This window comes from Giraffa tippelskirchi, chromosome 9 (genome assembly GCF_054371585.1).
Source record: "Giraffa tippelskirchi isolate mGirTip1 chromosome 9, T2T-mGirTip1v1.2.pri, whole genome shotgun sequence".
In the NCBI taxonomy this organism is placed as follows: domain Eukaryota; kingdom Metazoa; phylum Chordata; class Mammalia; order Artiodactyla; family Giraffidae; genus Giraffa; species Giraffa tippelskirchi.
Window position 1 is genome coordinate 51,919,745 of NC_137283.1, and position 26,545 is coordinate 51,946,289.

Here is a 26,545-nt window from a genome sequence, read left to right on the forward strand (position 1 = left end):
TTAAGTTTTATATACATGCTTTATGCTCTAGTCTATCCATGTCTAACATTTCACAAAGAAATAAGTTATAAAAATAATCTTGTATTTGCAAAAACATTGCCTATTTTTTTTAAATTGAGTTTTTATTATTCATTTATGCTCTATCACATGTCAGAAAAAACTAATAGTAGGTCTTATTGTGATTCCTACATAATAAGGTTTGAGAGTACGATCATTCCTAAGGTCCTTTTCTTCTGAACAGAAAAACAAAACCACAGACATACTGCATCAGGGTGGGACCCAGAAATTTGTGCTTTAACAAGCCCTCTTGGTGATTCTGAAGCTTGCCAATGTTAGAGAACCACTGGTCAAAGCACACACATAAATCTACCTCATTATTTTCATGGAGTAATAACATTATCTTCAAGGCCTTGTGGATATTGCCTCCCAATGTGCTTAGAGCATCTCGTGTTGTACACCTACAGGCATCCGTCCGGTCAAAAGTTGTACTCGCTATCATGCAAAACTGACCTGGATATCTGATTCAGCCATGGGGAAGAGGCTTTGCACTCTTATTTTCTAAAGTATTTGAGGAGTGAGTTAATCTCTTTAATAACCATAAGAACCTGAGGCTCAGAGGGGCAACAGATCATGCCCACCTTGTGTGAACAGCAAAGCTCATCACTAAAGCCCAGGCCTCTGGGATGAGCGTCCAAGATCCGATCTCCAAGGAGCATTTAACAAGCATTAAATTGGGAAATTCTATTCCATGAGCCAAAGCGTGCATCCTTCATAGGGCTCATGACCACAAATGGGTATGAGGATAAAACAAACTACCTCCCTGTTGCCCCAGGACATCTCCTTCTTCAGTTAGGGCTGAAGAGTCCAAGAACACTATCCTGGCTGAGGCAACTAGAAGCTTCCCCCCCATGTTTTAGGCTGGTAAGTACTGAGCTGGCACAGCAGTGCACGGGGTCAACTGCACGTGTGCTAGGTATTTGTGATGAGACACAGTGACAATTCTGAACACTAACCCTTATGCACCAGCACCGAGCTTCCCCGAAATGAAAGCACTCGAGACAAGCTGCCAGTTCATCTCAGGTAAAACAAAGGTATGGCCTCTTCCCTCCCGGTCAACAGAAGAACATTTGGAAGAAGGTTAATTTTTTGATTTTGAGGGAGAGCAAGTAATCCAGAGGCAGAGATCTATCAGACAAATGGCTTCACTTCTGGAAGGACCTGAAGGAGGACTCAGAGAGTCAAACACTTCGAGGCCCGGTTGCACGTTGTCAAGGCAACCAGAGCTCTGAGCTTTCACAACTGGCATCTTCCCAACCAGGTTTTCAGGCGATCACTTGCCCTAAGTTCTTTTTGTTTTAAGCTGTTCTTTAAATTCTTTTAAAACAAAAACTGTTCAAAATGTATCTTTCTATCATCCTAGAAGCCTCATTCTTTCCTGGAGTTTAATCCCTCATGTCAAATGTCTAGTCCTCGCTGTAAATAAAATTCCAAGGTAGTCAGGGCCTTGAGGCAATAATAGTTTTCACTTTGTAATCATACAAAGCATGCCGTCTTTGAAAATAAACTCATGCAGCTATGATCCAAACAGCTTGTGTGTTTTGAATGAAAAGACAGTACTGGTTCCAAACCATGATAATGACAGCAGGGTGGGGAAGAAAAGGCTACACAAAGGCCAGCAGAAGTGCAGGCCAATGAACCCGGTAGAAAGAAATACTGATGAGACAACCGGGGAAACTGGCAAAATGTCTGGTATTCCCTGATTTTATGGTATCATTGTTAATTGTTTTAGGTGTGATAATGGAATTGTGAAGAAGGACGGAAGGGGAGGAGAAGGAAAGACTGAGCCTTCATCTTCTAGTGAAATATAGTGACTCTTTTCAGATGAGGTTATGCGATGTCTGGGGCTTGTCGCAAAATAATTCAGAGCAGAGGGGTATAGATGAAATAAGACTGGTCACGTAGCAGCAGCTGTTGACAACGGGTGATGAGTCTTTGGGGGTTGTCTATGCTATTCTCACTTTTAGTGTAGGTTACAAATTTTTCATAATAATAAAATTATTTATAAAAAAGAGGCAGGAAAGAGAAGACAAGAGGAAAAGGAAAGCAAGTAAGTCAAGGAAAATGGATGAGGACAAGGAATAGAAAGAGGACAAGGCAAGGGAAGAAAGAGAGAGAGAAACAGAACCAGAGAGATGTGTGGACGGGGTGGAGAGGCCATGAACGCCTCAGCAGCCCCCAGAATTCATGGAGGCTGGGCAGCACGGGGGGATAAAATTTGGAAAATGTTGACATCAGAAAAGCCAGTCCCAATAAAAATTCTGATAGAGCCAGTTCTGATGTATCTCTTCCACCACTCCAGGATAACCACACTCCATCTCAGCCAACATAGCCTTCAGGGAACCTGGTGGGGGGGGGGAGGGCCCACTTTGAATTCGTTTTCAATGGCTGATTGTCTTGGGGGCAGTAATCACTGCTTCTAACGGGACTGCTGGGCAAATCTTATACCAACGTGTATTGAAGAAGGAATTCATAGGGCTTGGACTCCATCTTAGGCCTGTTCGTGCTGATCATGCTCGGCCACCTCTCTAATGGACTCTGAACTCTGTGCTTAGTGCCTGTGGAAACGACAATAGAAGGATAAGACCCCCTCTGGACAGGGGAATCTTGAAGATTGTATCCAGGTTACTCATCACCTAAGAGAAAACACACACTTATCCCCCTACCTCCGGACAAGTCATAAATTTTTTCTGTAACCTCAGGCTTATTGATTATTGACTGTTTGAACACATAACACATGAATGATGGGGTTATTTTGATTGTATTTACCTTTCCTTTGTTTATGTAAGTCACAAGGAAATTGAGGTGGTGGGTTCAGACACGTACACATGGGGTATAAAAGATTTTCACAAATGCTGGTCGGGTCCTTGGCTAAGAGGAGACTCTGCCTTGGGCCCGCCGGTGTAATAAACTGCACTTCACTATCTGCATTGTCCTTCTGAGTGAGCTTGTTTCCCGGAAGGTGCGGCTATAACAGCATGGAAGACAGAACGTAGAAACATGGGAAGAACTCAAACCCAGAAACTTAAAATTCAGTGAAAATGGGGCTTCCCTGGTGGCTTAGTGGTGAGGAGTCTGCCTGCCAATGCAGGAGCCACGGGTTCGATCAGTAATCCAGGAAGATCCCACATGCTGCAGAGCAACTAAACCTGTGCGCCACGACTACTGAGCCTGTGCTCTCCAGCCCGGGACCTGCAGCTACCAAAGCCCGCACACCCCAGAGCCCGTGCCCTGAAACAGAAGAAGTCACTGCAATGAGAAGCTTGCTCACCACAACTAGAGTAGCCCCCACTCGCCACAACTAGAGAAAAGCCCTCGAAGCAATGAAGACCCAGCACAGCCAAAAATAAATAAATAAAATTAAAATCCAATGAAAATGATTGCTCATAAAATAAAAGCTCGTTAAGATCTCCATAGTAAAGAAACTCAGCAGAGAGTCAATTCTTGATTATTCCAGTAAAGGAGACAAGTTAATCCAACATCAGTGATGCCCAGTCCTGTGTTTCCATTTTGTTTTGATGTTACATTGAAGGATGAGTGTTTGGGGATTGCTCAGCAAACACCACAAACAGGGAGTTAATAAAGCCCTGCTCTCACAGGTTCCACAGGCATTACTTTGAGTCCTATCTGGTTGGGACATTTTTTTTTTTTCTCTTCATATCCTTGCTGGTTTTGAAGGGAACTCCTAGGAATTGCCCCCCAAACAATTATCCAGATGATTCCTGATAAAAATCTGGCCCCAGAGCCTACTCCAATCAAAACACACAGCTAAGGCCTGGTCCAGAACCAGCTTCAGGCACCAGAGCACTGGTGGAAGGGCACAGGGTCAAAGTCAGAGACAGACGTGCCTCAGTGAGCCGTACCACACAGCGTAGAAGCTAACCGTGTCACCGTCCCAAGGAACTCACAGGGCCATCCCGAGGACCAGTGCACGACCACCAAGGCCACAGCCTGAAGCCATGAAAACAGAATACAGGTCACACCTTCTCCAGAAAGGCTGCCGATGACTCCACAAAGTAAGTGCTCCACACACACAAACACGTGTCTGATCTCTCACTGCACAGTTTGGAATTTTATCTCCTCTTTGCTCTTCCTGTAGGAGATGTTTAGTGATTCAAATTCAGCTTTCAGTGTCTTCCTTTTTGAATCAAGATGATAAAGGCTGTTTGGGGAATAACATCTGATAAAGTGAAACACAGTGCTGAGCTAAAAAGCACCATGTGATTATTGTTCTGGCTCACCAGAAAAGTATTAATCCCAGAAATGCATATTTTTTTTTCTTTTAATTCAGAGAATCAAGCATTTGCTGTAAGAAAGATGAGAAGGCAGCTCCAGAGCTGGACCATTCCTACAGGGATCCCCATCCAGGCAGACGGAGGAAGGATGGGGTCATGACCCAGGTTTTCTCCATCTGGGGAGGAAGATAAGGTTTCTGAGCCATCTGATTTTTTAAATATTCTGTTGACTGTCAACTAGCCATCTACTTAGTTCAGCTCAGTTCAGTCGCTCAGTCGTATCCGACTCTTTGCAGCCCCATGAACAGCAGCACGCCAGGCCTCCCTGTCCATCACCAACTCCCGGAGTCTACCCAAACCCATGTCCATTGAGTCCGTGATGCCATCCAACCATCTCATCCTCTGTCATCCCCTTCTCCTCCTGCCCTCAATCTTTCCCAGCATCAGGGTCTTTTCCAATGAGTCAGCTCTTCGCATCAGGTAGCCAAAGTATTGGAGTTTCAGCTTCAACATCAGTCCTTCCAGTGAACACCCAGGACTGATCTCCTTTAGGATGGACTGGTTGGATCTCCTTGCAGTCCAAGGGACTCTCAAGAGTCTTCTCCAACACCACAGTTCAAAAGCATCAATTCTTCAGTGCTCAGCTTTCTTTATAGTCCAACTCTCACATCCATACATGCCATCTACTTAAGTACTCAGTTTTTATGAGACGTTAGGATTGTTATTTGCAAAGGGCACACATTTACCCCATCAATTTTAAATAAACTATTCCTCTACCTCCTCACTCTGCTGCTCTGTATGATCCATCAGAATGCAAAAGTTTCATTAAAAAGCACTGGTGGGTTTCTGGGGAAAAGGGTATCAAGAATGCATGTATGTAAAAGATTCTCAGAGAAATGTTAATACGCTTCACTATGATTATGATTATTTTTCTTTTTCCTTATATTTCCTCTGATTTTTGCTTTATGTATCTTTGTTTCTTTGTTGTTAGGTGTCTAATGGTTTATGATGTCTATCTGCTTTGTGAATTGTACCTTTTATCATGAAAAATATTAATCTTTGTTTCATTTTTTAAAAATAAATAAACTAAAAAAAAAAAAGAAGGCATGTATCTAAAGTTGTTTCCATTACTCCCATTAAAATAACCATCTTGGGGGGATTTCCCTGGTGGGTCAGTGGTAAAGAACCTGCCTGCCAATGCAGGAGACACGGTTCAGTTGCTGGGTCAGGAAGATCCCACATGTCGCAGAGCAACTAGGCCCATGTGGCACAACTACTGAGTCTGTGTACTAGAGTCTGGGAGCCACAACTACTGATGCCCATGCTCCACAACAAGAGAAGCCACCCCAATAAGAAGCCTCTGCACCGCCACGACGAGTAGCCCCCTCTCGCTGCAAATAGAGAAAAAGTCTGCACAGCAACAAAGACTCAGCATAACCAAAAACAAAGAAATAAAGAAAATCATATTTATTTTTAAAAATGACTAGGAGAATATAAAGATGGAGACTGAAGGAACTGCACCAGCACAGGAAATAACAGAGGTGCCACTGACATCCCAGAAACATCAAGGAAATTTGGCCGATGGGATCAAGTTGAAGATAAACACTGTAAGCCAAAGACCATCTTCTCCTCTTAAAGACAGACTGGGCTCCTGAGAAGCAGGGCCCTGGCACCCCTATTTGAAAGGGCGAGTCCAGAGGAGAGAATGGGCTATGGAGCAGGTGAAAAGACCACAGACTGGACACGCCTGGCTGTGGGGCCTCAGAAGCAGGTGAAGCAGTCATGGTCACGGGCATCTGTGACCGCAACTCACACCCGGGTAAAGATCAGAGCAAAGAGAAGGATGCCCCAGGAGCTGTGGGTCCCCTGAGGCCTGACAGAAATAAAGGAGGCAGAGAGAATGACCAAAGCTTCCACTCTGCTCCCCTCAGGCTGATGGATCTCTAAACTGATACACGAGTCCACCTCACTCAGGAGATAGGTGGAAAAATCCACAAGGGGTCCACGAAAAGATTCTGAAACAAACAAGGAGAGCACAACATTTCAAACTTGTGAAAAGGTTTATTACAAGAAGCAAAAGATAAATTTTCTAGAGCATTGCCTTGTATTCTCAAGAAATTTTCTGAACATACGTGGTCTGTGAAATGAGATAAGCTAGCAAAATAAGAAGAAAAGAAATGCACCTGGCCAAGAGGCTTGAGAAAGAGAATGGGAACTGAACGAGATGAGGAAAACAGAATTAATCTAAAAATACAATAGCAGAATTATTATTGGCATTAGAAACCACACAAAGCAGCCCCGATTCAATAGGAACTGAATCAGTGATGTGGAAAGCAAACAGGAGACGTTCTCCCAAAAGGTAGAGGAGAACAAAGGGACCAAAATCATGAGAGAGATGGTGAAAACAATGGAAGACAGTGAACAGAGCGCTCACTGAGTCAGTGTTCCTGAGAAAGAGTCTAGAAAACTGCCAGAAGGAAAGACTCATACTGCAGATCAAAAGTGGGCACCAAGCAACAGGCAAGTTAAAAGTGAAAGGAGGAAAGTTTTAAAAAATTGTCTCTGGCAAAAGCAGGGACAAAAGGAGTCCAACAGCACCAAAATGAGAGCAGAAAGAACACTACATTACAAAGAGACGATCTGGGCTGGCCTTAGATTTCTCTATCAGCAGATGATGGGCAGATGTTAGTGGTTCCATAAATCGACACATGGTAAAATTGCATAGAATTCCTCCTCCTCCTCATACATACACACATAGGTACACACACTGTGTGTACATACAAAAACTGGTGATATCTGAACAAGATTTGTACTCTAGTTAATAGCATTATGCCAATGTTAATTTCTTGGTTTTGATATTACACTGTAGTTGTTTAAAGTGGTATCATTGGGAAAAGCCGGTACAGGGTTCATAGGATCTCTCTATACTATCTTGGCAACTTCCTGTGAGTCTATAATTTTTAAGACAGTAGATCAAGGATCAAGGTCTACTGAAGAAATTTGAAAGAAAAAAGAATTATATATACCCCAATAGGTTGCTGCTCATAGGTGAAAGCACTGAAAAGTCATTCTCTGTTATGAAAATAGTAGGCAACATCAGAAGATTCAAAGCAAGAGCTAAAATATCTAGACATTTTTTCACAAATCTAGATTTTGCAAATGGGCAATCATGCTCTATAAGGTCTACTGATGAGCACTGAAACTAGCTAAGGATTATTCAGTTTCAGTAAATGTTATGGATATGATTTTAAGCAAAGATCTACGTTTCTATGTGAAGAAGTAATATGTGATAAGAAAAATTACAAGAAGAAGAAATTAGGCCCCAAATCTCAGAATATACCCCAAAAGCCTCTGGAAAACAGATTTAGAAAATGGCAAATGTATCTACCAGCTAATCTCCTTACCTTACATGGGAAGCAAAAACATATATACTGTTATATTTTTTATGTTGATACTGTTAAACACATTTTTTTTTAAAAAGACACTTAAAGGTATCGTTTAGAAGAATAAAGAAGTCATATACTAATTATAAAAATAAATACAAATAGCTTACACTTCACTGTTAAAGACTCTAGATTAGCCAAAAGGTGGTTTCTCTCATACGCTTTGTCCATCTTTTAATTTTTTAAATTAACTGTATACATATGTGGTGCATCAAAAGAATTCAACAACTAAAGGATAAAAATGCTTTTAAATGGGCAGAATACATCAAGAAAACAAAAACACAAGAGAATAGGAATGGCACTGTCAATATCAAACAATAAGAAAAATCCTCTGTTACCAGATAGTAAAGTCAATTATAAAGCAACTGTAACTAAAAACAGTTTTGTAATGAGATAGTAATTAATGGAGCAAATAAACAGAAACAGAACCTAGTGTAAAAGATCATGACTATAATAAATGTAGCTTTTTAAATTAATGAGGAAAAGACTGTTTGAAAATAAAAGAAACAACTGGTTATTCAGAAAAAGTAGGAATTCCTTAACTCAATTCCAGTTAAGTGCAAAAATTAAAAATTAATTGAGATATAAATGTATTTATCTGTCTGAAAGGCCTTTCCAAGAAAATATTTGTGTGCTAACAATAATCCCATGCGTGCTAAGTTGCCTCAGTCTAGTTTGACTCTTTGTGACCCCATGGAGTGCAGCTCGCCAGGCTCCTCTGTCCATGGGATTCTCCAGGCAAGAATACTGCAGTGGGTTGCCATGCCCTCCTCCAGGGGATCTTCCCGACCCAGGGATTGAACTCATGCCTCTTAAGTCTCCAGCATTGGCAGGCATGTTCTTTACCGCTAGCACCACCTGGGAAGCATGTGAGGCAAATGATAAATTGAGGGAACATATTTATAACAAAATGAAAATCACTAAGAGGAGGACAAACACCATCTACCTGTATGGACAAAAGACATGGTTAGATCATTCCCACACCACCACCCCCAAATTCAAACATTCATTAAAAGCACCAAAAAAACCTCATTATCACTAGCAATAAAAGAAGTACAGATGAAAACAACTAATAACTTGGGAGGGTAAATATGTATGACCTTTATGGAGGATAATTTGACAACAGCAAAGTAACATAAGCAAATTATACCTTTAACTATCTTTAAATTCAAGTACCACAAGCTTTAAACTTGTTCATGGATTTGTTCATCCTTGTTCATCCTCAAACTTGTTTGAGGATTCATACTAAGGAAACAAAATATGTGCACCAAGGTATTTGCTCCAAGTGTTGGGGGGTGAACACACCAGTCATAAATTAGCCAGGGGACGTGCTCAGACCTGCCGCTTGGGTGACTGGCAGTAAAATGCCGTCAACAGAAGTGTCCACATTTTAGAGCTTTCTAGAGATCTCAAGAGAGAATTATGGGTGCCTGGCCCATGGGAACTGTTCAGTAACTATTAGACAGCGATAGCAGGAGTGGTGATATCTATCTACAACTCTGCACTTCCAGGCTCAAAATCCCTTATCTGAAATGCTTGCAGTCAAACTGTGCTTCAAAACTAAGAACTTTCTGGATATTAAGAGACAACAGTATATTTACCTAACTAGGTCTGGGAGAGTACCTGGTAATCAATCACAGTACTATTCCTAGAGTAAAACATACATGAATATTCATTTTAAGTGAGATAAACATCAGTTTAGGTCAGGTTTTGCAGTCAAATGAATTATGAAAAAACTTTCCACTTTAGAGCTTTCCGGACTCCAGATTTTTACAAGAGCGACTGGGGACTTGTACCTACAATAGACAAACATTAGAATCTATCTAAATGTATGATAATCCACCTGCCAATGCAGGAGACGTAGGTTCAATCCCTGGGTCAGGAAGATACTCCGGAGTAGGAAACGGCAATTCACTTGAATATTCTTGCCTGGGAAATCCCATGGACAGAGGAGCTTGGAGGGCTATAGTCTATGGGGTTGCAAGGGGTCAGACATGATTGAGCACACACATAAGGAGTAGGTTACATAAATTATGATATATTCATAAGATGGAAAACTATATAGCTATAAAAAGTCACGTTTCCCAAAGACTATTTAATAAACTGGAAAAATGTTCATGAACAGCAGGTTAAAAAAAAAAAGCAAAATAAAAAAACATGATTTATGAATTCTATTTTGCAAAAGTAAATTACATAGATATTTATAATTCCAGAATAAAAGACTACAAGGAACCATACAATGATGTTGAATTAATCACACTGACTTATGTTCTTCTTTATACTTTTCTGTATTTTCTAATCTTCTATGATAACCTGGAAAACAACCCATTAGTTTTTGTACCATGTATGGTTGCTGTTCCTGTGTAGGACTAACCTAGTTCTCATCCTAGAGGGTTAACAGGCCCATCTATGCCCTCAAGGAATCTACCAACGCATCTCTGGAGAGCTCAGGGAATTACTCAATTCTCTCCACAGTAGAATACATTTCATTCTCTACCAGCACCTCCCCACTGGCTCCTCAGGACAACCTGAGTCAGGCACCAGGACTTCTTCACACCTCCACCAAACAAAACCCTGGTAACCTTGCAAGTTAGTGATAAAAGTGGCATCAGTGCTGCAAGAACTTAATTCAGCCCATCTAAAGAAGCTGAAAAAAAAAAAAAAAAGACAAAAGCAGGGACTGTTTAAATGTGTTTGACTTTCACTCTTTTTCACTGTACTCGTCAAATTGCAATCTTTAAAAAATCGTGGGGGAGGAAAAGACGATCATATTTCAGTTTTTCCCAGGTGCTTCTCATGAGTAAAAAGGATGTGAACTTGAACTTGACAGACCCAGCAATGAAAAGCATTTTGTGAAGTAAATAGGACGCTAAAAGTGATCATAGCATTGGTTCATGGAGAGGACGAGCATAAGTCCACCTTACCTAACAGACCACGCATCAGTGTCTAACCGGGGGTCTTTGGCCACTGCTTTTTTTTTTTTTCTTTTACATCTTTTTTTAAAAATTAATTAATTTATTTTAATTGGAGGCTAACATGGGTTTGGGTAAATTCCGAGAGTTGGTGATGGACAGGGAGGCCTGGCATGCTGCGATTCATGGGGTCGCAAAGAGTCGGACACGACTGAGCGAGCGACTGAACTGAACTGAACTGAATTACTTTACTGGTCACTGCTTTGAAGGGTCAGCCGCATTTAGCCTGGGTGTTCCTAACACCTGGGTGGTCTTCACTGAACTCCTCCCAGGTCTGGAATTCTCCAGGGGTTTAATACACAGTTTGAAAGCATTTTATGCCAAAAGGCTATTTATCATGAACCTCAATTCCAAATGTGGGACAAAAGAGATAAATGATCCATCGACCTACACCTAATCACCTAAAGGGACCACAAGGGTTGATATTTAATCACTTACATAGATTTCAATAGTCTTTTTAAACTATTGCTGACAATAGGAGCAATCCTTATGCAGAGCTTTTTCCACATATATAAATCACAGCCAACTGGGAAGTTAAATAAGAAGTTAACTCTCTTAGCTTAATCCCTCAGAAAATTACTTGTCTGCAGACAAATTATCCACTGGGGATACTTTTTCACTTGTGGAGTGTTAATCCTTCCTGCCTGCTCTCTGCCACCCTCCTTTCCCTCCTCTTGACGTGAAGAGAAGGAAGATAAAGTAAATGAGCACAGTCCCCTGTTCACTCAGAACTGTGGTTTAAAATAAAGACCTCTGGGAAAAAGGTGACTTACCCTGTCCCAGCTGAAACAGAGGCCCAGTTGATCAAGCTGTTTCCTCATGTGTCTAATATTACTGTGAAACAAAGGGAAGAGGGTTTGGATTTTAGAAACAGGAAAAGCCATAAGCAAATTACACTCTGAGATTGTGAAAAGGAGACTTCCAAAGTCTAGATGATGCAAAGGGCTTTAAGTGTTGTTTTGCTTTGGCCAAAAAAAAAAAAGTTAATCACTAAGAACCAACAAAACTATCTGCTTAGTAGAAGATAGCTATTCTTTGGATGCGAGCAAAATCTACTAAAAACCATGACAGTCTTTGCTCCTGGGGACTGGGCTTTTCCCTGGCCATTCAGAGAGGCAAGCCTTTTGATTAGTGCACTCCTGACACATCCATATGCCTGGATCCTGCATAAATTTAGGCCAAGAATTTACAAATTTAAAAGCACATGAAAAAAAAAACTTAACATAAAAATTTCAGAAATCCAGGAGAAACCACACAGGGCTTTGTCCATCAAAACATGAAAACTGAAACTCTCAAACAACTGGAAAAGAGGAGAGAAGTATATAAACCAATTATAGCATGAAATAAGAAAATAGGAAATATTCTTTTTTCTATTCAATTTTTTAATTAAAAACATTGTAACCTTTTATATTGAAGCATAATTTACAACATTGTACTAGTTTTAGGTATATAGGAAAGTGATTCAGTCATACATACATATTTTTCAGATTATTTTCCATAATAGGTTATTACAAGACATTGAGTATAGTTCCCTGTGCTATACAATAGGTCCTCATTGCTTATCTATTTTATATACAGTAATAAATATATGTTAATCCCAAACCTCTAATTTATTCCCCCCTGCCCTCCCCTGTAAAAGTCTTCCCTGTAGCTCAAACGGTAAAGAATCTGCCTGCAATGCAAGAGACCCAGGTTCTATCTCTGAGTTGGGAAGATCCCCTGGAGAAGGGAATGGCAATCCACTCCAGTATTCTTGCCTGGAGAATCCCATGGACAGAGAAGCCTGGAGGGCTGTATAGTCCATGGGGTCGCAAAGAGAAGGACACGGCTGAATGACTAACACTACCACTACTAAACCACAAATTTGTTTTCTATGTCTGTTTTTTAAACAAGTTCATTTGTATCGTTTTTTTAGATGCCACACATAAGTGATCTCATGATATTTGTCTTTCTCTGTCTAGCTTACTTCAGCAAATATGATAATCTTCAGGTCCTCTCTTTTTTTGTAGGACTAATTCATTTCTACTGTGTACCCTTTGAGTTCAAGGAGACTGAAAACATGAAAAACCATGAAGAAGTTCCCTAGGTGATCTCTGATTAGCTAACAATCAGTTCAGTTCAGTAGCTCAGTCGTAACTGACTCTTTGTGACCCCATTGACTTCAGCATGCCAAGCCTCCCTGTCCATCACCAACTCCCAGAGTTTACTCAAACTCATGTCCATTGAGTCGGTGATGTCATCCAACCATCTCATCCTCTGTCATCCCTTTCTCCTCCTACCTTCAATCTTTCCGAGCATCAGGGTCTTTTCAAATGAGTCAGTTCTTCACATCAGGTGACCAAAGTATTGGAGTTTCAGCTTCAACATCAGTCTTTCCAATGGATATTCAGGACTGATTTCCTTTAGGATGGACTGGTTGGATCTCCTTGAAGTCCAAGGGACTCTCAAGAGTCTTCTCCAACACCACAGTTCAAACACATCAATTCTTCAGTGCTCAGCTTTCTTTATAGTCCAACTCTCACATCCATACATGACTACTGGAAAAACCATAGCCTTGATGAGATGGACCTTTGTTGCAAAGTAATGTCTCTGCTTTTTAATATGCTATCTAGGTTGGTCATAACTTTTCTTCCAAGGAGTATGCATCTTTTAATTTTATGGCTGCAGTCACCATCTGCAGTGATTTTGGAGCCCCACAAAATAAAAGTCTATCACTGTTTCCCCATCTCTTTGCCATGAAGTGATGGGTCCAGATGCCATGATCTTAGTTTTCTGAATGTTGAGCTTTAAGCCAACTTTTTCGCTCTCCTCTTTCATTTTCATCAAGAGGCTTTTTAGTTCTTCCTTGCTTTCTGCCTTATGGGTGTTGTCATCTGAATATCTGAGGTTACAGATATTTCTCCCGGAAATCTTGATTCTAGCTTGTGCTTCCTCCAGCCCAGCGTTTCTCATGATGTACTCTGAATATAAATTAAATAAGCAGGGTGACAATATATAGCCTTGACGTACTCCTTTTCCTATTTGGAACCAGTCTGTTGTTCCATGTCCAGTTCTAACTGTTGCTTCCTGATCTGCACACAGATTTCTCAAGAGGCAAGTCAGGTGGTCTAGTATTCCCATCTCTTGAAGAATTTTCCACAGTTTATTGTGATCCACACAGTCAAAGGCTTTGGCATAGTCAATAAAGCAGAAATAGATGTTTTTCTGGAACTCTCTTGCTTTTTTGATGATCCAGCAGATGTTGGCAATTTGATCTCTAGTTCCTCTGCCTTTTCTAAATCCAGCTTGTACATCTGGAAGTTCACGTATTGCTGAAACCTGGCTTGGAGAATTTTGAGCATTACTTTACTAGTGTGTGAGATGAGTGCAATTGTGTGGTAGTTTGAGCATTCTTTGGCATTGCCTTTCTTTGGGATTGGAATGAAAAGTGACCTTTTCCAGTTCTGTGGCCACTGCTAGGTTTTCCAAATTTGCTGGCATATTGAGTGCAGCACTTTCACAGCATCATCTTTCAGGATTTGAAATAGTTCAACTGGAATTCCATCACCTCCACTAGCTTTGTTCATAGTGATGCTTCCTAAGGCCCACTTGACTTCACATTCCAGGATGTCTGGCTCTAGGTGAGTGATCACACCATCATGAGTATCTGGGTCATGAAGATCTTTTTTGTACAGTTCTTCTGTGTATTCTTGCCACCTCTTCTTAATATCTTCTGCTTCTGTTACGTCCATACCATTTCTGTCCTTTATTGAGCCCATCTTTGCATGAAATGTTCCCTTGGTATCTCTAATTTTCTTGAAGAGATCTCTAGGCTTTCCCATTCTATTATTTTCCTCTATTTCTTTGCACTGATTGCTGAAGGAAGGCTTTGTTATCTCTCCTTGCTATTCTCTGGAACTCTGCATTCAAATTGGTATATCTTTTCTTTTCTCTTTTGCTTTTCGCTTCTCTTCTTTTCACAGCTATTTGCAAGGTCTCCTCAGACAGCCATTTTGCTTTTTTGCATTTCTTTTTCTTGGGGATGGTCTCGATCCCTGTTTCCTGTACAATGTCATGAACCTCCATCCATAGTTCATCAGGCACTCTATCAGAGCTAGTCTCTTAAATCTATTTCTCACTTCCACTGTATAATGATAAGGGATTTGATTTAGGTCATACCTGAATGGTCTAGTGGTTTTCCCTACTTTCTTCAATTTAAGTCTGAATTTGGCAATAAGGAGTTCATGATCTGAGCCACAGTCTGCTCCCAGTCTTGTTTTTGCTGACTGTATAGAGCTTCTCCATCTTTGGCTGCAAACAATATAATCACTCTGATTTTGGTGTTGGCCATCTGGTGATGTCCATGTGTAGAGTCTTCTCTTGTGTTGTTGGAAGAGGGTATTTGCTATGACCAGTGCATTCTCTTGGCAAAACTCTATTAGCCTTTGCCCTGCTTCACTCGGTACTCCAAGGCCAAATTTGCCTGTTACTTCAGGTGTTTTTTGACTTCCTACTTTTGCATTCCAGTCCCCTATAATGAAAAGGACATCTTTTTTGGGTGTCAGTTCTGAAAGGTCTTGTAGGTCTTCATAGAACCTTTCGATTTCAGCTTCTTCAGAATTACTGGTTGGGGCAAAGACTTGGATTACCATGATATTGAATGGTTTGCCTTGGAAACGAACAGAGATCATTCTATCGTTTTTGAGATTGCATCCAAGTACTGCATTTTGGACTCTTTTGTTGACTATGATGGCTACTCCATTTCTTCTAAGGGATTCTTGCCCACAGTAATAGATATAATGGTCATCTGAGTTAAATTCACCCATTCCAGTCCATTTTAGTTCGCTGATTCCTAGAATGTCAACGTTCACTCTTGTCATCTCCTGTTTGACCACTTCCAATTTGCCTTGATTCATGGACTTAACAGTCCAGGTTCCTATGCAATATTGCTCTTCACAGCATCAGACCTTGCTTCTATCACCAGTCACATCCACAACAGGGTGTTGTTTTTGCTTTGTTATAGCAGTTGACTAAGACAGTGCTTAATCATTATGCTCCTTTACAGATAAATAACCTGAAGGGCAGAGAGGTTAAGTAATCTGCTGAAGGTCAATGGCCAGAAAGAAAGAAAGGCAGGATTTGTACCTATGTGGCCTCATTCAGGGGCCATCTTCTTTACTGCTATGCTCTTGTGGAGAAGCTGGCAAACTTTTTCTGTAAAGGGCCAGATGGTAAATGTTTCCAGCTCCATGTGAACCATACAGTCTCTGTCACAACTACAGTGGATTCTTCTACTGTATTATGAAAGCAGCCATGAACAATATATAAACAAATGGGTGTGGCTTGAGTTCTAATAAAACTTTATTTATAAAATCTTTTGTGAAAGTCGCTCAGTCATGTCCAACTCTTTGTGACCCCATGGACTATACAATCCATGGAATTCTCCAGGCCAGAAGAGTGGAGTGTGTAGCCTTTCCCTTCTCCAGGGTATCTTCCCAACCCAGGAATTGAGCTGGGGCCTCCTGCATTACGGGCGGATTCTTTACCCACTGAGCCACCAGGGAAGCTCCATCAGGCAGGGCCAAATTTGGCCTACAGAATTTGCCAATTACTGTCCTGGGTGATGTCACATTTACACCATATTTGACCCTTTTTATATGAATCACCATTTCCTCCTTTTTTCATCACTTCTATTACTTCAGAATTAACCATAATTGAAAAAGTGGAAACCAGGGATGAGGAAGCAAAGAGATGTAGATGGTATAGAAGATGTTTCTTTTGGGCAAGAAAAAGCAAAGGAAGGTGAAAGACAGTGGGGATGGGCCTTGAACTGCCCTCTACACCTCTGAGGAGTAGGGTGAGGAACGGTGAAAGGAGCTGGAGTGAGCCCAGAACATTGTGCTGGGTTCTAGTATAAGTTCTTCAAGGCTTTATCAGGAGGAAGAGGGATGAGCATTGCCTGAGTACATGGAAGCCTGAGACCATGGGGGCACTCAGACTATGTCCTCCTTAGAGAAAGCCACACCTAGAATAAAGTGGCCATATATTTCCTTGTTGACAATCTATGTTCCTCTTGCTTCAGAATGGTGAAGCCAAAAAAACTAAACAAATTTGCAGAGAAAATTATAATGTGGCATTTGGATATGTCTCAAACTATGGTCAAGAAGATGAAGAACACTGTAGAAGTTTAACAAATGGCATCCTTTCTTCCTCCTTTTTCCTTCCAAATGCAAATACTCAAAGGAAGAATAACTGTAAATAACAAAGCATCAAAATGAACACATGAATGAATAGCCAAAAATGTGTTGTTTCTTAGATAAGAATACAGTGTGAAAAAAAGCAAATACCAATACAGACAATCTTTTTTTATTGCTTGGCAGACTGCAGTGTTTTGTTTCCTTTGCTTTCTATTTCTCATGCACAGGTTTAAAAAAAATTGTTTAAGGGTAATGTATACAAGTGCTTGAATACACGTATAAACACATACCTCTGCGTCCAGCTTTCTGGATGTAGATTCCTCTCGATCGCGGCATTTTCGGCAGGCAATCCAAATGCATCCCATCCCATAGGGTTGATAACCTAGCACCCAGAAAAGAAACATCAGCCAGGGAAGATTGCTAAAGTCTTTATCAGTATTCTCTGCTGGGCAGTGAGCAGGCATTCTCTCCTAACATGTCTCTTCCCTTCCTGGATGATTTCAAGCTATGCTGTTGAAAGCCAGCTGGCTACCTAAGACATGAGCACAGAAGGGAATTTAGAAAGTTATACACCAAGGTGCCAATAGCAGTCATCTCTGAGTAGGTGTTTTCGTGACTATTTTCTACTTTCTTCTTCTTCTTGTCTGTATTGTCTGTAAAGAACCCAAACGGTTTTTCTGAAATTAGAAAGTTTCTTTCAATTTCAAAGTAGGTATATATAAAAATGTATACAGAGATTCCAAATGCTCACCTTATGTTAGATTTTCCAGTTAAGGAGCTGTGCTGTCAAACAGGGTAGCCACTGCTGCTGCTGCTGCTAAGTCGCTTCAGTCGTGTCCGACTCTGTGCAACCCCATAGACGGAAGCCCACCAGGCTCCCCCGTCCCTGGGATTCTCCAGGCAAGAGTACTGGAGTGGGGTGCCATTGCCTTCTCCGTCCTTATCTGTCAAATAGGGTAGCCGCTGCTGCTGCTGCTGCTAAGTTGCTTCAGTCGTGTCCGACTCTGTGAGACCCCATAGACAGAAGCCCACCAGGCTCCCCCGTCCCTGGGATTCTCCAGGCAAGAGTACTGGAGTGGGGTGCCATTGCCTTCTCCGTCCTTATTTGACAGCCCAGGCAACTGGGGCCCAGGAAGAGGAAGCAGCCTCGCCAGTTGACACTAGGAGCAGTTACTTCAAGCCAGGACAGGCATTCATTTCTGCAAATGGATGACCAGTCACAGCTCAGCTGGTAGCTTCAACAGCAAGTTCTCTCAAGCTACCTTCCATGCTGTGAACGGGAACAATGGCTTGAAACATAAGCTGTGGCGTCAAGGGACAGCCTCAGAAGACCTGCTTTGAACACTCAGTCCCCTACCCTTCTCTGACGCCGATTTCAGCCACAACGCCACAGACACAACTTGTCCCAGAGCCAGATTTCCAAAACATGCCTATAGGTGAGGATGGGCTGAGGAGGCTCTGGTATTTCTAGAAATAGCCCTTAATGGCTGGCCTTCTTACCTCCTCTCAAGCTCCTGGTCTGTCAACTGCCACAACCTGGGTTTATGTGTTTGTAATCATGCAGGAACCTGAGCTTCTGTTCACACACATCTCCCAGGATAGTGATGGACACTCATATCCTGATGGGACATTTTCCACTAAAGAAACAGCTCTCATTTTCTTTTTTTTAAATTGTATTTATTTATTTATGGCTGTGCTGGGTCTTCGTTGCTGCTCGGCTTTTCTCTAGTTGCGGCGAGTGGCAGGGGAGGAGCTACTCTTTGTTGCAGCACTTGGGCTTCTCATTGCAGTGGCCTCTCTTGTTGTGCAGCACAGGTTCTAGGCTGTGCGGGCTTCAGTAGTCGCAGCTCCCTGGCTCTAGAGCACAGACTCAATAGCTGTGGTGCGTGGGCTTAGTTCTCCTTGGCACGTGGGACCTTCTCAACCCAGGGACTGAACCATGTCTTTTGCATTGGCAGGTGGATTCTTTACCATTGAGTCACCAGGGAAGCCCTCATTTTCTAAGTAACATTTTCCCCTGATTATAGAAATAATGCTTATTCACTATGAAAAACCTTACTACATAGATAAAAACATTCAGAAGAAAATAAACACCCTTAATTCTACCCTAGAGCCATACATAACTGTTATTTGGTAAATTTATATCTAACTGCAAATGGTGACTGCAGCCATGAAATTAAAAGACGCTTACTCCTTGGAAGGAAAGTTATGACCAACCTAGACAGCATATTAAAAAGCAGAGACATTACTTTGCCAACAAAGGTCCGTCTAGTCAAGGCTATGGTTTTTCCAGGGGTCATGTATGGATGTGAGAGTTGAACTATAAAGAAAGCTGAGCACCGAAGAATTGATGCTTTTGAACTGTGGTGTTGGAAAGACTCTTGAGAGTCCCTTGGACTGCAAGGAGATCCAACCAGTCCATCCTAAAGGAGATCAGTCCTGGGTGTTCATTGGAAGGTCTGATGTTGAAACTGAAACTCCAATACTTTGGCCACCTGATGCGAAGAGCTGACTCATTTGAAAAGACCCTGATGCTAGGTAAGATTGAGGGCAGGAGGAGAAGGTGATGACAGAGGATGAGATGGTTGGATGGCATCACCAACTCAATGGACTCAATGGACACATGAGTTTGGGTGGGCTCCGGGAGTTGGTGATGGACAGGGAGGCCTGGCATGCTGCAGCTCATGGGGTTGCAAAGAGTCGGACATGAGTGAGTGACTGAACTGAACTGAATTTTTAAAAATTGAGATCATGTTATTTCTATGTGTGTTTTTTATCTTTTTTTTTTTTTAAATCACTGTGCACCTAGGGTTTTCTTCCATCTTTCTGTCTTGTTCAAGAACTTTTTGAGATGCAAATGAGTATCACCCATGGCCATCTGTGCTCCAGGTCCATAAACACCTACAATTCAAAGTGTCCCAAACTGGATTCATACTCGAATCCCAGTCATCAGATCCGACCTCTCCCTAGCCCCTCTTAGCAGGTGGCAGTAAGACAACAGGCATGGCCCTCCCAGTAGCAGATGCCACTTGCCTTAAAGTCATTCTTCCATTCTGTGATTATTAAATATTTTAAAACTAGGTTTTTGTTCTGATGGAACAAGTCCATCTGAAGAACAAAGACCATGCATCTAAATTCAGAACCGCTCTAACTCCTTTGGCTGATGGTGGTGGTTTACTTGCTAAGTTGTGTCCAACTCTACAACCCCGTGAACTGTAGCCCACCTGGCTCCTCTGTCCACAGGATTTCCCAGGCAAGAATATTGCAGTGGGTTGTCATTCCCTTCTCCACTCAGGGATCAAACTAGAGTTCCCTGCATTGGTAGGCATATTCCTTACCAATGAGCCACCAGGGAAGCCCCACACCTTTGGTTAGTGAGTGGGAAATGTCAACAAAGGCTTGCTGCTCAGGAGGCTATGGTTTTGGGGGAAGGATCCTAAACCCAAACCTGCCATTTACTGGCAGTGGGCCCTGAGGCATACCACTTCTGCTAAGTCTCAACTATCAGCTGTGACTGAAAGCAGCCCCCTGAACTGTTGAGAATCACATGCTAAGGTGTGTGTGGCGCACCCAGCACAGCGCAGGCACCCAGGAAAGGGCAGGGCTGGCTGCAAGTTGCAGCTATCATCGGCTTGATCTTCAGCACCTCACAAGGTCACACATCACCGGTTCCCTTGTCAGGAACTCAGCTCTGCAGTTTGCTGCTGCTCCAGGAGGGGCTGGTCCACCGCATCCTCTGCTGTGCTTCCCAGGCCCAAGAATCTGGGAAGAGTGGATGCCCTGGACTTCCAGCCTCAGACGACATGACTCCCGGGAATTCCCAGTAGTTAGGACTCTGTGATCTCACTGCCAAGGGTCTGGACCCTGCCTGAACCCTGCCAAGGGTTCAATCCCTGGTCAGGGAACTAATATCCCACAGGTGTGAGGCATGGTCAAAAAAAAAAACTCAAGAGATGACAGGACTACCCCAGTCCCCGAATCCACTTTCCTGAGGTCAGTCAGAACAGGTTCCTCTTCTTTTCCTTAATTGATGCTTCTCAAATTACAAGCACAATACAGGCTTATTTTAACAAGTGAAAGGACACAGTACATGATATATAAAGGCAAAGCTGATCATCTCCCCACTCCACCCCACTCTTACTCTCAGCCAGCCTTTGTGTCCTTCCCTGCCTTTCTCCTCACTAAACGCAGACACACAAACATACGCACACATATAGGAACTGACTGGTTTATTTTTATGGAAATAGAACCGATTATATACCATTTTATAACCTGTTTTTTTTTTTCATTTAACATACCATGGACATCTGCAAAAAAATATGTAAGTATATATGTGTGTGTGTATACATGTCTTTTTTTAAAAAAATGTAACATTCCCTGGGAATATCTAATTTCAAAATATAACCCAATCCAGTGGATCTTTCAGACCTGAGGTCTCTTTTCCTCTAGCTAAATGTGGCCAACCCAGAGTGTTTCATCTTTCCAAAGAGACCCCCACCCCCACCCTGTTTTCTAAGAATATGCTCCTCCTCCAACTTCATATCGTCCTGCTGCGGACAGTCAGTCACAAAACCCACCCCTCTGGCCACAGAGGAAGCAGCTGGTGGAGCTGTCTGAGAAAATACAGCTGGGTGTGTGGACACACACAGAAACGGGAGGTGGACAGAGACTAGGGCTGCTGATGTGCTTTAAGGACCTGGGCCCAATTCCCAGTGGGCCCTGTTCCTACTACAACTCCTTTGGTTCTGTGAGTTACACCAGGATCTGTCTAAACACACGAAACCTCCTTTTTTGGTTAAACTGGTCTCAGCAGGGTTGCAGTCCCTGGGAGCCAAGAATTCTGACTAAAACACACACCTTGTAGCACACAGCTTTCTCTGGAGTGTTGCTTAACCCACAGATGGAAAACGTTTCCTGCACAGATTTTTCTCTCTTTTTAATTTCTAAGAGTTAAATAATAATAATGGAAACCCCACTCTGGGGATTTGTGTTTGATTACTAGAAAGTTCTGCAACGCTTCCATGGACAACGCCAGAACGCAGCTTCCAGAAGTGCTTTAATTCTCCTGGGGCTGAAGACAGTGCTACCTCGCTGGCAGAATAATGTAACTGTTGTGTAACCAAGCTCCACAAGAAAGGGGAAAACTTAGTTATCACTTGGTTTCTTCGTAGGGACTGCCAAAATGGCAGCAGTTCAATGTTTCTGCCCATTAACATGCTGCCAGGTTACCATCCATATTTTTAAACAAAGTCAATACAGAGACAGTCAAAAAATCAGTCTGGATTTACATAATATACTTACTCATTTCTATTTTTGTTTTCAGATGAAATGAACATGAAAAGATATATTCTTAGCTCACATGTTACCCCAGCTGTCTATGAAAATAAAAATTTGAAAAATCTTAAAGCTTCTTAATTATTTTATAGTCTTACCAAAAAGTAACAATAAACAAATGTCTGCCCTGGAATATAGACTGTGAGGAGTCAGGATAGTCCTTTCCACCATGGCTGGACACCAGAAGCAGTGTCTCTGTGAGCCAAGCCTCCAGGAGACAGGAAAGGGTCCTGCCCATTTTACACCAAGGATTTCCCAGACACCCAGTGACAAAGGGCAGAACTCACTCTTGTGCCGTAAGATGATTCACTATAGTCCAGAGAGAACAAAGTAAAGGCCTGCAACAAGATTTTGAAATACCAAAGACTGTCCCACTTCCCCAGGCAGCAGATTCTATTTGCTGGTCAAATTGTTGTTGTTGTTGTTGTTGTTCGGTCGCTAAGTCATGTCTGGACTCTTTGTGACCCCATAAACTGCAGCACCCCAGGCTTCCCTGTTCTTCACTATCTCCCAGAGTTTGCTCAAATTCATGTCCATTGAGTGGATGATGCCATCCAACCATTGCATCCTCTGTCGCTCCCTTCTCCTCCTGCCCTCAATCTTTCCCAGCATCAGGGTCAAATTGCTACAGTTCATTTATTGAAAAGACACCATGTCAGTGCTGCCTGGGCCCACCTTGTTCACCTCTTGGTCTCTTCTACATCATCCAGATCAAATACCCCAATTCTGGATATATAATGCCCACTTTCTTGTCTGTGGTTTCTGTATGGGCAAAACCATCCAAAACGTTCACTGGAGAAACTCTAAACTTTCCTTTGGGGTTGTAAAATCCCTATTTTTTTCTATCACCATAACCTGGTTTAATCCTTGGTTTAGTTCCACAAGTAACTAAATCTATAGCTCACATATACCAACTAGACAATTTAACCTAACAAACAAACAACAACAACCACCCCCCTAACATCTGGATTTCTATTTTAGGGTCACCTGAGCAATCCCCCAGGTGTTAACTTCTTCTTGGATGAGTGCTCTCAGCAGAAAGGGGGTCAAGAAGTCCTGGCAGCTGTAACTTGAAAATGCATAAAATAAAAGCCATCACTTCCAGCTGTTCTTCTAACAAATGCTCTAACTATTTCAAATTGAGTGAGAAGCCAAGAGGGACCGGGGAAACAACACAGAACTTAGATGAGGGGTACACTGACCCCACTTCCAGAGTGAAGGAACAAAGGGAGGAAGTAGAGATAACTGAACTCGAAGGCTGAGATCAGTTGCAGAAGCTTTTGAAATAGGTCTGGCCAAACAGAATTGGATTAATGAAGGAGATGCTAACGAGGACAGAGAGAGAGAAATTCCCTGGCTGCTTCTTTCCTCTTACCCTACAATCTTGCCGATTTCTTCTTGTCCAAAACTATCCAGAGGTCAGCAGACACCAGAGCTTGGGAAACATGGCCTGCAGAGTTCTGGTTCTGCCCTTCTACCATACAAAGCAAATCAGGAGACGGATCTGATGGCAAACTGGTCAGAGACCAGCACAGGAGCACTAGCAGGACTGCAAAATTCACAGGGACTCAAGATATAAAACGGGAGTTGGGGCCAGCTACTGATGAGGGGCAAACACAGGGATCAGAGTCCTGGCAAGTTAGACTAGTGCTGGTTGGAAAGCAAGACCTGGAAGCTGGGGTGAGGCCAGCCTCTGGTGAGGACCCAGTCACGTGACAATGGCTCACCCAACAGGAACCTCCTGCCTCCCGTTGGGCAGAGCCGTGGGCAACTCAGGGGTGGCAGCTACAGGTCACAATGCACAGACGAGGCTCTGGAGGGACGTACCCTAGAAAATGACAGGGATCAGTGTCCAGAAGGGCCAGGGGAGGAGTGAGTAATCAAGGGGAACTGCAGCCTTACCTATGCTATATTTCTCCTTTTTAAAGGGGAGAATATGAGTCGACTCATTGGAAAAGACCCTAATGCTGGGAAAGATTGAGGGCAGGAGGAGAAGGGGACAACAGAGGATGCGATGGTTGGATGGCATCACCGATTCAGTGGACATGAATCTGAGCAAATTCCTGGAGACAGTGAAGGACACAGGAGCCTGGTGGGCTACAGTCCATGGGGTCGCAAAGAGCTGGACATGACTTAGTGACTGAACAACAACAACATATGGAATGTTATGTACAAGTTTAAAATACTTTTCCTAAGAAGGAAGAAATGAACAGGCAAAAGTACAGCTCTTCCTCCAACACAGGAAGGAAGATCAAGCAGAGTTTAAGAAGACTTTGGAAGTAGAGGGAAGGAAGTGGGGCAGCCCGTTGCCCTCCCAAAGACAGAAAAGTACCAATTCCCCAGGAAAGACCAGCTTTCTCTCCCTTTCATCACAAATTAAAACTTTCAATTTGAAACCAATTCAGTTTCTAATTGAAAGCAACCATGGTTACTGCTTCTCACAAAAATTGCTATTTTCAGAGTGCTGTGGTTTTTCCGGAGGAGATGCAACGCTTCATTTCCAACAAATAAGAAATGCAATATTTAATTCTGTTTAGCAAGTTTAATAATCCACCATCATTACAGGTTGGGGATCAAAAATCAAGCAAATGCTTCAGAGTAAAAGAGTTCAAATGACAGTACCGAGGCCCCAAACAGAAGACCTCCTCTGGGAATGCGGAGGCAGATAAATCAGCCAGTTTTCCAATCAAAATACTAGATCTGCAATTCATTTTCCCTTTCAAATTACATCTGAGAGGATAAGCTCTGGAAATCCACTCTCTACTTTCAGATGATATAGAGATTAGAAAATTTGAAAACAAAATGCCATGCGATGCACTCTCCGGGCACTTCATAAACACTTGCTGACTGATTGGCCAACTGAGAACTGATGAAATGTGCGTCATGGTTCACTTGCTAGGAAACTCCTCTCCTTTCCTGATATTTGTTGGTAATTGCATTACGATCATGTGGCTGCCAGACACACAGCCTCCTCCTTCACAATGAACAGCAAAAAGGCCCAAGCAGAAAACTCTACTTGTGCAGTACCCTGTGGTGTTTTGCCTGAGACAAACTAGTCCAAGTCTTACTCTGTGAGAGGGACTTGGCAGCTTGATGTTTTAATTGCCCTGCTGCTGGCCCAAAAGGTGCTGAGGAGACCAGCCGAGGTGGGAGGTGGGTAATTTTATTTTCTAACCATCTGTGCATACAACATATGAAAACACAGCAAATCACCATATGGTGCTAAGCTTCAAATATGTCATCAGACATTGTATGAGTTTAAGAAGAAACTGACTGGGGCTTCCCTGGTGGCTCAGTGGCAAAGAACCTGCCTGCCAATGTAGGAAACATGGGTTAGATCCCTGATTCAGGAAGATCCTACGTGCAACTAAGCCCATGTGCCACAACTTCTGAGCCCAAGCTCTAGAGTCTGCAAACTGCACCTACTGAGCCCACGTGCTGCAATGACTGAAGCCCGTGTGCCTAGAGTCTGTGTTTTGCAACAAGAGAAGTCATTGCAGTAAGAAGCCCACACACCGCAACTAGAGAGCAGCCCATGCAGCGACAAAGACCCAGCACAGCAAAAAACAAAAAAATAAACTTAAAAAAAGATTTAAAAAAAAGAGAAAATGACTGGAAATGTGGTCTTTTTGAATTCTTGAAAGAGAATAATTTATCTCTAGCTTCAAGTAGCCCCTGCTTAAACATCCAAACCTCAGAACTACCTTATTACTGCTATTATTAATTAGGTTACACTGGAAAATTGAATTATGGTTTTTATAGAGTTTTCTCACTGATCATCTCACATGAACCTTGCAACATATCTGAGGTGGAGGGTAGGCAGGTCATCGCCACTGATTAAAGCCACAGATTCCTGACCCACTCACCACCCCTAAAACCACCACTCACCACTCCCCTCCACTTGTCAAGTCCACATGTAGCCTACTTATGTGTCCAAGGTTTGGCCAGCTATTTTGACTGTAGCTTTCTCCCAAGAGGGCTGTGTGATCGTGGCCTCAGGTACATTTCCATGAACTACAATGAGAAGGGGAGTCCCCAATAATCTGCTTACACTCTTGTCTCATTTCTCTCCTCTACACAACTTATTTGCTGCTATAGGAGGAAACCAATGTAAAATCAACCTTGGACTTCCCAAACCATCATTCTCATCCACTCTCAAACTCAAACTACAACCTGTGGTCTGGCTAGGATCACAAAATGCAAGGACAGATCACAGACTGGGGAAAGATATTTGCACTGTATTTAACTAACAAAAAATATAATAATCCAGACTATATAAAGAACTCCTACAATGTGGCAGCCTGGATGGGAGGGGTGTTTGGGGCAAA

General features: G+C 42.4%; 1 protein-coding gene across 24 annotated transcripts in view; it reads right to left on the reverse strand.

Annotated features, from left to right (window-relative positions):
• LARS2 (leucyl-tRNA synthetase 2, mitochondrial) overlaps window positions 1-26,545 on the reverse strand; it is a 259,716-nt gene that overhangs the window by 103,718 nt on the left and 129,453 nt on the right. For all 24 annotated transcript variants that reach the window (XR_014064288.1, XR_014064286.1, XR_014064287.1 and 21 more), the window contains 2 exons: window positions 17,174-17,265; window positions 11,481-11,541 (listed from right to left, as the gene is read on the reverse strand). Coding sequence is in view for 21 of the 24 variants with exons in the window: in XM_081526044.1 (XP_081382170.1) it covers window positions 11,481-11,541; window positions 17,174-17,265 (153 nt within the window). In the remaining 3 variants the exon portion in view is untranslated. The remainder of the gene's footprint in view (window positions 1-11,480; window positions 11,542-17,173; window positions 17,266-26,545) is intronic.